This window comes from Pelobates fuscus, chromosome 1 (genome assembly GCF_036172605.1).
Source record: "Pelobates fuscus isolate aPelFus1 chromosome 1, aPelFus1.pri, whole genome shotgun sequence".
Lineage (NCBI taxonomy): Eukaryota > Metazoa > Chordata > Amphibia > Anura > Pelobatidae > Pelobates > Pelobates fuscus.
In genome coordinates this window covers 474384461-474397410 of record NC_086317.1, presented here as the reverse complement: position 1 = coordinate 474397410, position 12950 = coordinate 474384461, and the positions used below count along the sequence as shown (strand labels likewise).

At 40.0% G+C, this 12950-nt stretch overlaps 1 protein-coding gene across 1 annotated transcript in view; it reads right to left on the bottom strand.

Annotated features, from left to right (window-relative positions):
• CHRDL2 (chordin like 2) overlaps positions 1-12950 on the bottom strand; it is a 95239-nt gene that overhangs the window by 29763 nt on the left and 52526 nt on the right. Inside the window, exons 2-3 of the mRNA XM_063444987.1 lie at positions 11677-11789; positions 1295-1388 (exon numbers count right to left, since the gene is read on the bottom strand). Coding sequence (XP_063301057.1) covers positions 1295-1388; positions 11677-11789 — 207 coding nt within the window. The remainder of the gene's footprint in view (positions 1-1294; positions 1389-11676; positions 11790-12950) is intronic.

The window sequence follows — 12950 nt, the reverse complement described above, 5'->3', positions numbered from 1 at the left end:
GGCATACAAGTTACAGGACATGTTGTCTGATTGAAAGCCATGAGGGTGTAACAAAGTTAATTCCTAAAAAAAAAAGGCCAATTTCTATCGAAATCTGCTTTTAATGTGAAATGAAAAAAGAGGTCATACATAAAACATTTCAGACAGCTGCAGTGCTTGGGGGGACTGGAGTGTCCCTTTAAGGCAACCCTAGCTTTAGCCATTGCATCCTACTCTTCTAAGGGTACTTCAAGGGGATAAGGTCTAGAGCAAGCCATATTGGTTTCTCAGAGACTACAAAGATATTTACACAGGTATGTCTAAAACACCCCTCCAGAGTTTAGCTAAGTAGACGTGGGGGCAACCAAAAACGATGCACATTTTTTAAATGCCAAAATTATTGGGGAGAATGAAAACACATGACCTCCCCATACACACAACAGTCTTCCTAGAGACACAACACATGTCTACACACACACACATTGCCTCCCTCACACAACACACAGCCTCACCACATCACGCACAGGATCACATACAAACAGCCCACATTCAAAACCCGCAACTTACCATCTCACACATACTCACACAACACACACAGCCCACATACAACACAGAGTATCCCCCACACACACAACACAGACAGTCACTCTAAAATACAACACAGATTATCTCCCACATACAACACACACACAGTGAACTGAAACCTCAGAATATCCCTCAAATCAATGCCGGAATAACCTTTTACACACAGTTTGGCTATTATACCTGAATTCTCAAGGTAGGTGTCACAAAAATATATAGATGGATATTGTCAGATATATTGCTTATGGCTTTTTGTAAGGACCTTGATTGCATTAATAGGCAGGATATTTCCCAACAATGGCAAAAGAATGTTAACACGCACAGTAATTACAGCAGAATCATCTATCTGTAAAATACAGGGATTTAAGAAGTCCTGCAGAAATCTTGGTATTTATACTGCTTTCACTAACATAATGGTATAATTCACTAATAAAGTTATTTTATTTAAAGTTTCTTTTCCTGGGAGGGCAATGGGTACGCTGTCATTTTCAGCACATTTGGAGAGTCAGAATGAATCCCTGGCAGGGAAATTAATTTCTATCCACGCTGATAATCAATCCTTCTACAGGAAGGTAGATGAGGCGTTGTAGATTTTTTTAGCTATATTTGGCTCATATCGCTTTGCAAATGAAAGTAAAATGTGTACATATTTTTGGTAGCGAAAGGTTAATTGGATGAATGTCTCTGTAAAACCCTGTGATTATTGTGAAGCCAAATCCATGTCACTACTTACCAATACATCTTGGGCAACACTGGTGAGGTTCGGTGACCGTGTGGACACAATGAAGAACTGGACACTTTATTCTGTAACAGCTCACATTCCCACCCTGCGTGATAAAAAACATAAAAGATTTTATGAAAGGGTTTGTTGTTTTCATGCACTGATGTGTATGGAATGTGTTTTTAAAAACAATAATGTAAAAAATTACAATTCCATGTATGTATGTCAGGATCACAACCTATCGGTTAATATTAAATCGCTGTGACTAGTAATAAAACATTTTTATAGATTCTGAAATTGAGAAGAAGGAAGTGTTACAGAATGAGATGTATAATGCCGATGTACCAGCGATGCTATCAATGTCACTGCTGGCACATAGCTGCAGACGCACTCAGATACATACCTCAGTGTCCCTATTTGGGAGGGACCGTCCCAATTATGAGCCCAAATCCTTCTGTCCCTCTTTTCTAGGAGCTCCATATTGTTGGTGTGTCTGGGTGTATAACAGAGCTCCACAGCAATAATACTCCCAGTACTGTGTCTGAGTGTATAACAGAGCTCCCCAGCAATAATACTCCAAGTAATGTGGCTGAGTGTATAACAGAGCTCCACAGCAATAATACTCCCAGTAATGTGTCTGAGTGTATAACAGAGCTCCCCAGCAATAATACTCCCAGTAATGTGTCTGAGTGTATAACAGAGCTCCCCAGCAATAATACTCCCAGTAATGTGTCTGAGTGTATAACAGAGCTCCCCAGCAATAATACTCCCAGTAATGTGTCTGAGTGTATAACAGAGCTCCCCAGCAATAATACTCCCAGTAATGTGTCTGAGTGTCTAACAGAGCACCACAGCAATAATACTCCCAGTAATGTGTCTGAGTGTCTAACAGAGCTCCACAGCAATAATACTCCCAGTAATGTGTCTGAGTGTATAACAGAGCTCCACAGCAATAATACTCCCAGTAATGTGTCTGAGTGTATAACAGAGCTCCACAGCAATAATACTCCCAGTAATGTGTCTGAGTGTATAACAGAGCTCCACAGCAATAATACTCCCAGTAATGTGTCTGAGTGTATAACAGAGCTCCACAGCAATAATACTCCTAGTAATGTGTCTGGGTGTATAACAGAGCTCCACTGTGTACAACAGAGCTCCACAGCAATAATACTCCCAGAAATGTGTCTGAGTGTATAACGGAGCCCCACAGCAATAATACTCCCAGTAATGTGTCTGAGTGTATAACAGAGCTCCACAGCAATAATGCTCCCAGTAATGTGTCTGAGTGTATAACAGAGCTCCACAGCAATAATACTCCTAGTAATGTTTCTGAGTGTAAAAACAGAGCTCCCCAGCAATAATACTCCAAGTAATGTGGCTGAGTGTATAACAGAGCTCCACAGCAATAATACTCCCAGTAATGTGTCTGAGTGTATAACAGAGCTCCACAGCAATAATACCCCCAGTAATGTGTCTGAGTGTATAACAGAGCTCCACAGCAATAATGCTCCCAGTAATGTGTCTGAGTGTATAACAGAGCTCCACAGCAATAATACTCCTAGTAATGTGTCTGAGTGTATAACAGAGCTCAACAGCAATAATACTCCCAGTAATGTGTCTGAGTGTATAACCGAGCTCCACAGCAATAATACTCCTAGTAATGTGTCTGAGTGTATAACAGGGCTCCACAGCAATAATACTCCCAGTAATGTGTCTGAGTGTATAACAGAGCTCCCCAGCAATAATACTCCAAGTAATGTGGCTGAGTGTATAACAGAGCTCCCCAGCAATAATACTCCCAGTAATGTGTCTGAGTGTATAACAGGGCTCCACAGCAATAATACTCCCAGTAATGTGTCTGAGTGTATAACAGAGCTCCCCAGCAATAATACTCCAAGTAATGTGGCTGAGTGTATAACAGAGCTCCCCAGCAATAATACTCCCAGTAATGTGTCTGAGTGTATAACAGAGCTCCACAGCAATAATACTCCCACTAATGTGTCTAGGTGTATAACAGAGCTCCACTGTGTACAACAGAGCTCCACAGCAATAATACTCCCAGGAATGTGTCTGAGTGTATCACAGAGCTCCACAGCAATAATACTCCCAGTAATGTGTCTGAGTGTATAACAGAGCTCCACAGCAATAATACTCCCAGTAATGTGTCTGAGTGTATAACAGAGCTCCACAGCAATGATACTCCCAGTAATGTGTCTGAGTGAATAACAGAGCTCCACAGCAATAATACTCCCAGTAATGTGTCTGAGTGTCTAACAGAGCTCCACAGCAATAATACTCCCAGTAATGTGTCTGAGTGTATAACAGAGCTCCACAGCAATAATACTCCCAGTAATGTGTCTGAGTGTATAACAGAGCTCCACAGCAATAATACTCCCAGTAATGTGTCTGAGTGTATAACAGAGCTCCACAGCAATAATACTCCCAGTAATGTGTCTGAGTGTATAACAGAGCTCCACAGCAATAATAATCCTAGTAATGTGTCTGGGTGTATAACAGAGCTCCACTGTGTACAACAGAGCTCCACAGCAATAATACTCCCAGAAATGTGTCTGAGTGTATAACGGAGCCCCACAGCAATAATACTCCCAGTAATGTGTCTGAGTGTATAACAGAGCTCCACAGCAATAATGCTCCCAGTAATGTGTCTGAGTGTATAACAGAGCTCCACAGCAATAATACTCCTAGTAATGTTTCTGAGTGTAAAAACAGAGCTCCCTAGCAATAATACTCCAAGTAATGTGGCTGAGTGTATAACAGAGCTCCACAGCAATAATACTCCCAGTAATGTGTCTGAGTGTATAACAGAGCTCCACAGCAATAATACCCCCAGTAATGTGTCTGAGTGTATAACAGAGCTCCACAGCAATAATGCTCCCAGTAATGTGTCTGAGTGTATAACAGAGCTCCACAGCAATAATACTCCTAGTAATGTGTCTGAGTGTATAACAGAGCTCAACAGCAATAATACTCCCAGTAATGTGTCTGAGTGTATAACCGAGCTCCACAGCAATAATACTCCTAGTAATGTGTCTGAGTGTATAACAGGGCTCCACAGCAATAATACTCCCAGTAATGTGTCTGAGTGTATAACAGAGCTCCCCAGCAATAATACTCCAAGTAATGTGGCTGAGTGTATAACAGAGCTCCCCAGCAATAATACTCCCAGTAATGTGTCTGAGTGTATAACAGGGCTCCACAGCAATAATACTCCCAGTAATGTGTCTGAGTGTATAACAGAGCTCCCCAGCAATAATACTCCAAGTAATGTGGCTGAGTGTATAACAGAGCTCCCCAGCAATAATACTCCCAGTAATGTGTCTGAGTGTATAACAGAGCTCCACAGCAATAATACTCCCACTAATGTGTCTAGGTGTATAACAGAGCTCCACTGTGTACAACAGAGCTCCACAGCAATAATACTCCCAGGAATGTGTCTGAGTGTATCACAGAGCTCCACAGCAATAATACTCCCAGTAATGTGTCTGAGTGTATAACAGAGCTCCACAGCAATAATACTCCCAGTAATGTGTCTGAGTGTATAACAGAGCTCCACAGCAATGATACTCCCAGTAATGTGTCTGAGTGAATAACAGAGCTCCACAGCAATAATACTCCCAGTAATGTGCTGGAGTGTATAACAGAGCTCCACAGCAATAATACTCCCAGTAATGTGTCTGAGTGTAAAACAGAGCTCCACGGCAATAATACTCCCAGTAATGTGTCTGAGTGTATAACAGAGCTCCACAGCAATAACACTCCCAGTAATGTGTCTGAGTGTATAACAGAGCTCCACAGCAATAATACTCCCAGTAATGTGCCAGAGTGCATAACAGAGCTCCACAGCAATAATACTCCCAGTAATGTGTCTGAGTGTATAACAGAGCTCCACAGCAATAATACTCCCAGTAATGTGTCTGAGTGTATAACAGAGCTCCACAGCAATAATACTCCCAGTAATGTGTCTGAGTGTATAACAGAGCTCCACAGCAATAATACTCCCAGTAATGTGTCTGAGTGTATAGCAGAGCTCCACAGCAATAATACTCCCAGTAATGTGTCTGAGTGTATAACAGAGCTCCACGGCAATAATACTCCCAGTAATGTGTCTGAGTGTATAACAGAGCTCCACGGCAATAATACTCACAGTAATGTGTCTGAGTGTATAACAGAGCTCCACAGCAATAATACTCCCAGTACTGTTTCTGAGTGAATAACAGAGCTCCACAGCAATAATACTCCCAGTAATGTGCCGGAGTGTATAACAGAGCTCCACAGCAATAATACTCCCAGTAATGTGTCTGAGTGTAAAACAGAGCTCCACGGCAATAATACTCCCAGTAATGTGTCTGAGTGTATAACAGAGCTCCACAGTAATAACACTCCCAGTAATGTGTCTGAGTGTATAACAGAGCTCCACAGCAATAATACTCCCAGTAATGTGCCAGAGTGCATAACAGAGCTCCACAGCAATAATACTCCCAGTAATGTGTCTGAGTGTATAACAGAGCTCCACAGCAATAATACTCCCAGTAATGTGTCTGAGTGTATAACAGAGCTCCACAGCAATAATACTCCCAGTAATGTGTCTGAGTGTATAACAGAGCTCCACAGCAATAATACTCCCAGTAATGTGTCTGAGTGTATAACAGAGCTCCACAGCAATAATACTCCCAGTAATGTGTCTGAGTGTATAACAGAGCTCCACGGCAATAATACTCCCAGTAATGTGTCTGAGTGTATAACAGAGCTCCACGGCAATAATACTCCCAGTAATGTGTCTGAGTGTATAACAGAGCTCCACAGCAATAATACTCCCAGTAATGTTTCTGAGTGTATAACAGAGCTCCACAGCAATAATACTCACAGTAATGTGGCTGAGTGTATAACAGAGCTCCACAGCAATAATACTCCCAGTAATGTGTCTGAGTGTATAACAGAACTCCACAGCAATAATACTCCCAGTAATGTGTCTGAGTGTATAACAGAGCTCCACAGCAATAATACTCCCAGTAATGTGTCTGAGTGTATAACAGAGCTCCACAGCAATAATACTCCCAGTGATGTGTGTTTAAACTACAATAAATGTGTTTAGAAATCAGTCTTTCTAATAAGATACATTGTTCTTGTTCTAAATTGTATTTTAGTTGCAAGAAATGTTATAAGTAGGTCATCTAAAATTTCTAATAGCAGCCCAGACCCTGGCCACACAAAATGACAGTGTTCCTTTTTGTACATCTGCAATGATGGGAGGTATGCATATAGGTAGCAAACCAGGCTCACATGTATCTACACATGTCTGACACACAGCCGTTCCAGCCATTTAACAGGGCCGGCCAACATACATCTCCCTCCATTAAAGTTTAAAATCCAAATAAAATCAAATAAATGAAACCAGGCCTCTTTACACATGGGGCACTATGGGCAACCATAGGCAAAGGCTGACTGTCAAGGGTACCTGCATGTCCCAAAGACAGAAGGAAAGCAGAGAGATGGAAGAGAATGTGTAGGTAAAAAACATGGAGGGGAAAGGGCCAGTTAATAGAATAGAGGCATTTATAATTCGTCATCTCGGTTCCTATGCATGCACATTCCATTACTGGCCTGAAACAGTACCGGGGAAGACTTAGCCCACCACTGCTGGTAACTTCACGCTGCCCAAGAATTAATTATTTAATGTTAAAAAAAAAAAAAAAAAATTGTAATGTGATTACGATCTGTTGCTAAACTACAACTCCCAGGTCCTTTGGTAGGTAGAGTTACTAAGCACGGCTTAGTGGATCATGGGCAATGTAGTTTACTGTCACCTGCCCTGGCCAAGGACTACTGGCATCAAATGTGTGCCATCTAAAGCCATAAATTCTACATTGATGTTCCTTTACAGAGTGCTGTTGTGTTGTAATAGCCCTGGTTAGTTTAAAAAGCTGTTCTATTATCCCACATCATTGAAAAGGTTTGAAATGGTGTGAATTAGCATTCCTTTTTACAAGCTATAACATTCTTTGCCCGGCCAGTGGTTTCAAAGCACCAGCCGCATCCAGCCATCGTAACAAGGAATCTTTCTTAGGTTTAGAAGAAGAAGCTGGTCAGTAGAACGCCGGGCACTTAAGAGCTAATTGATAATGATGTAGACACAGCTCTTTGCTCTCAAGCAGGAGCGAGTGTTCAGATGACATTCCTAACACAGCCACACAGTGTGACACCAGACGGCAATGCCAGACAGCACTGACATCACTTGGCAGCTTTCCCCAGACAGATTAATTGCACTCACTTAATTCTAAGCACAGTATTACCTGTTAATATTTTTTAAAGTACATTGCCCCATTGTTGGTGGCTGCCTGGGGTGTCCCTACTGATTGAATGGAACTGGTCCTACCATTTGTCTGGAAAAAGTGCTTCACGTCAAACAATTTGTCAGCTTTGCCTAATTTTAGAAGCTTTTTCTGCGAATGGATCCCTTAAAAAAAAATCATTTTTTATCTCTTTATATTGTTGTGTTAAGAGGTTTTAAAATTGCTCGTCGGTTTTAAAAACATTTTTATGGGGGAATAAGTGCAGCGGTTTTTTAAATATAGGATAAAAAGCAAGAATATGACATTAGAAAAGAGAAACACTTGTGTCACAGATAGTGCTATCAACAATATAAAAAAACCTTTACTTTTTGTTTCTTTATCCATGTTTTGCACAAGTATCGAGAATAGTTATATTGTATTAGACATGATATGCCAGCCTTTATATGGCAAAACTTCACACAAATTAAAACTAAAATACAAACATGGTAAAAATGTTTTGCATTGGTAAAATTCTCAGAATGCTGTCATTAGACAAATATGATTATAGTATGTGAGCATAAGGCACAAATACATTACTTGCAAGGCAGATAGGTAGGGTTACTCATAAAGAGAGCACTGTTGAAAATGTTGTGTATGGGTGACAAGACCCTTGACCCTGCCCACCCACCTCCCATTTCCTACTTTAGAGGGTGACTTCCTGGTGTCTAGAGTGGTGGCTGAGGCTGTTGGAGGTCTACCGGCCAAGCCCCACTCCTCTCTACCTTCTTGGTGTTTCCTGCGTGGCTCTCTGTTCTCTGTGGGAGGAACTGACTTGCGGCTGTCACTTCCTCCGGGGCGGCTGACGAAAAGCAAGGGGCCCTTTAACAGAGCGCGACCAGGCCCCTGCTTACGATTGCCCATTGGGTGACCCTTAGTGCATGGGTCACCCGATGGGCCTCCTTAGTGTCTAGGCCCCTGGCTGCACCGGTGACCAATGGGGGGAAAAATAAATAGTTGAGGGCAGCGGGCCTCGCGTTAAAGACGGCCTTGCATCTTGCTGAATTGGTTATTTTATCTTCCCCTTGTATAATATCAAACAGTTTGACATGAAATACACTGGGGACAACATTAATCTCTGCGGAATTAACATTTGACATTATCGTTGACATTGATTGGCTGGGAGCGCTGGGGGCAGGTTGGCTTAGTGCTCTCAGTCAATTATCTCAGTTAATAACATCTGTGTGTGTCTGAGTCGTTTGTAGAAATTGCCCAGTCTAAATATAGATCTCACACGTGCTCAGTCACTGCCTAGAACTGATGTGTGATGTCACGCATTCACTAGTGCTGGGGAATGCCCTCTCTCCTTCAGTATCCTCCTCCAGCAATACATGAGAAGACATGAAATAGTTAAAAAAAGAAGAATGTCCTATAACTTCAGTGACACTTCCTAACACAAACACTCTAACACGTTTACCCACTAAGCTGAAGCCCAAAACTGTGAAAATTGTTACCTTTCTCCTGGAATTGCTATTGACATATTTACTAAACACAATTCAGTTGTTGAGTAGGGGAATCACATTGACACAGGGTTATTCACTGAAGTCTAAACTGGTTAGAATTCAAAAGGAATTTGAAAATAAAAGTCAAGTATATTTCTTTGTTTGACTATTTCACTTTAAATCCACTTTAGATTCAAAGCAATATAAACTAGATAATAATTCTGAATACAGAATGTTTGATATTCATATATTTCTGTGTCAGTTGGAGGCTGGTTTAGATGTTTCTGTTTGCCTGTGTTTTTTGTTTTTTTTTAAATGAATGCCCAGCAAGATCCTTGACTGCACAATGCTGTCAACTGCATTTAGCTAAAAAACGTTTGGAGACTCATTATTTTACTAAAGTGAGAATTATCAGGAATTCAATTCAAAGTGGTTATCAAATGTAAGGCCAAAATACCTGATTTTGACAAGTTCGCATGTCTCTGGACCTGGAGACAAACTGGAGATACTGAATCTATAAGGTAAAATATGTCAGGACTGTCTAACAGCATTTGCTGAAAGTTTATTTGTATCTCTATACCTGGTCACAAACACACAAGATCCTTAGTAGATTACACTGATCGGGGCATCACATGTTTAAAGGGACACTAGAGTCACCAAAACAACTTTAGCTTAATGCAACCGTTTTTGTGTATAGATCATGCCCCTGCAGTCTTTCTCCTCAATTATCTGTCATTTAGGAGTTAAATCACTTTGTTTATGCTCCCTAGTCACACCTCCCTGCATGTGACTTGCACAGCCTTCCTAAACACTTCCTGTAAAGCGTGATCTAATGTTTATACTTCCTTTATTGCAAATTCTGTATAATTTTGAATTTCTTATCTCTTGCACTGTTAATAGCTTGCAGGACCCTGCAGGAGCCTCCTGTGTGTGATTAAAGTTTTACATTTAGAGTGCAGGACATACAAACTTTTAAAGTAAGTTACATTTGACTGAAAGTGAAACCATTTTTTCATGCATGCTGTGTGAGTCACAGCCGGGGGAGGTCTGGCCAAGGCTGCATGTACAGAAACAAAAAAGATTTAACTCTTAAATGGCAGTGAATTGAGTAGTTAAACTTCATAGGCATGATCTACAGACCAAAACTGCTTAATTAAGCTAAAGTTGTTTTGGTGACTATAGTGTCCCTTTAAGAATTGTATTACACCCACATGGTAATCTGCTCAAGTGAGAATTTAAGGTCAGAATAGCCAGAATTTAAATGTTATTCCAGATTGGCTATTTTGGTCTAACATTTAAAAATGACTTTGGATTCATTTAAAATCTTTATCAATTCTCACTTTAGTGATTAACCCAGATGGTAAATCTGTCATAAAATAGTGTTAACCGAACAGGATAATACAGTATCCTGGCTTTATATGGAATAGCGTCAAGGGCAAATAGAAGGATAAAACCCAAACTACTTGAAAAAGACTCAGAATGGAATGAATACAATGAATTCAGAGAGATAGGCGCCCAGGGTAACATTTAAACTCACAAGGCAAAATATTTTAAATTCCTTTAACCCCTTAAGGACCAAACTTCTGGAATAAAAGGGAATCATGACATGTCACACATGTCATGTGTCCTTAAGGGGTTAATTTATTTCAAACATTGAATATTAGTAGAATATAAATTTGTTGACATATTGAACTTGCATATAAATAAAGATCAGAAACTCATTTAAAAAAACCTTTAAAATGCTCTATAATGCCGCATATAAAGAATTATTATACTTCCAAAGATATCAAAGCCATAGCATCACCTCCTGATACGTTAGTGTTGGTAGGCACATAAGAGAATTCAACGTAAATGTGCCAAATTAAAGGGACACTCCAGATCCCGAAAGCATATAAGCTTGGTGAAATGCTTTATGTATAAAAAGCGTGCACTATATTTTTCATTTTACAAAAAGTGCCGATTTCAGTAGAAATTGGCATCTTTATAAATGGACCTGGTTACACCCATCTGGTTGTCAATTAGACAACCGGTTTCATTACTTCCTGGTTTGTTATATCAGTGGATCTTAATTCAAGGGGCAGCAATTGCTCAGAGCACCTGTCTTGCAAAGACTTCTCATTGAGCTTCAGTGAGAAGTAAGTGATTGGATAGAGCTTGGAAAGTGGGCGGATTTAGAAGGGGAGGGCTTGCCAAGGGTGCAGACAAGGCATCTGTTTACAGATATAATCCCAATGAATAAAATGCTTAATTAAATACATTCAGATTTTTATCATGGGTATTTTTTTTTGTATTTGGCCAGTGGAGTGTGTGGATTTGTTAAAATTCTATGTTAGACTTTTGCAGTCTTAAACCACTATAACATAACATATATTTTCAACAACATTGTAATATTTGAAAAGAATGATCAACAATGAGATTCTACAGCAAATTAATAGGAAAACACGGGCTAATTACTCCACTTTAGAAACCAGTGGCTTATTCAGGGAAGGAATTTGCATATTTACATGTAAAATAAAAGGTTTACAACACATGAGAAATTAGACTTATCACTATGATAAGTGATCAGACGTGTTACATTGTAAGGTAAGTTGTTGCTAGAACGTACCTCTGAACAGGTGCATCGTATGCAGTATACAATTCCTTGAGGTTCTAGGTAAGGATGCCAGCTGTCTCCTGGGCCATATTTCTTACCGTGAAATATGCAGAACATGTCTTGACCTGGAAACAAATGTGAGATATTGAATATGACATAACAGGTTTAATCATTCGAGGACTGTCTGACTGTTTTGCTGATTGATATTCTCAGCAGATTACACTGCTTAGTGCTACAAACATGTTAATACACAAATGTTATTTACTAAAGTGAATTTCAGGTTTAAAGTGGAACTGTCACTTTTCAATATTCCATAAAGATATAATATTTATGATGTACAGATTGAAAATCTAAAGATATCTGTATTATGGTTAAGGCTAAGTTTGGCAAAAAGTGCGGAAAGGCTGAGTTCCCCCTTTAACTTTTGTCGAATTCCAGCTACCGTCACAAGTGATGGCTGTAGGATTCAGGCTTTTTCTGTTGAGGGTCCTGCGGTCTCATGGGATCCTCCAAAGACCTCAGTGTTGAACTCTCTCTCATCCTACAGTCCCAGGAGCTAAAAAGGACCTGCTGTAAGGGTGGTGGTTGTTGCGAAGGACAGTGGCCACCGGACCCAAACTGGATCTAAAATTGACAGATTCGCTTTAAGGTCAAAATGAAAAAAATCTATAGTCAGCTTTGCTTGCAGTTCCATTACTTTGGCCTTAAATTGGAAAGCCACTTTGGACTCATACTTCAGTAACTAACTGTCAAGGTTATCAATATAAATAGAGGTTTATGAAATGTAAAACATGATCTGCGTGGGTTTTTTTTTTTTTATAATTTCAAACTATTGTAATACAACTGTTACTATAGCACATGAATACCTTAATAATAAAATTACGGTATGTTTGATTACAGACAGAGTGTGACAAGCAAATATAATGAAAGTGGTATAAAGCAAGCAACATCAAAACACAATATCAATTCAGACAGACTTGTCCTACAAAGAGAAATAAAGGACATTTAGTCATCGGGTTATAAGCAAATTGTCTTGTCAGGTCAACAGAAAAAACAAGTCCTGGTCAGAACTCAGGTCATGATTATTATTATTATTATTATTATTATTATATTTATAGAGCGCCGTCAAATTCCGCAGCGCTTTACAATGGGTGGACGAACAGACATGTAGTTGTAACCAGACAAGTTGGACACACAGGAACAGAGGGGTTGAGGGCCCTGCTCAATGAGCTTACATGCTAGAGGGAGTGGGGTAAAATGACACAAAAAGGTAAGGATAGTATTAG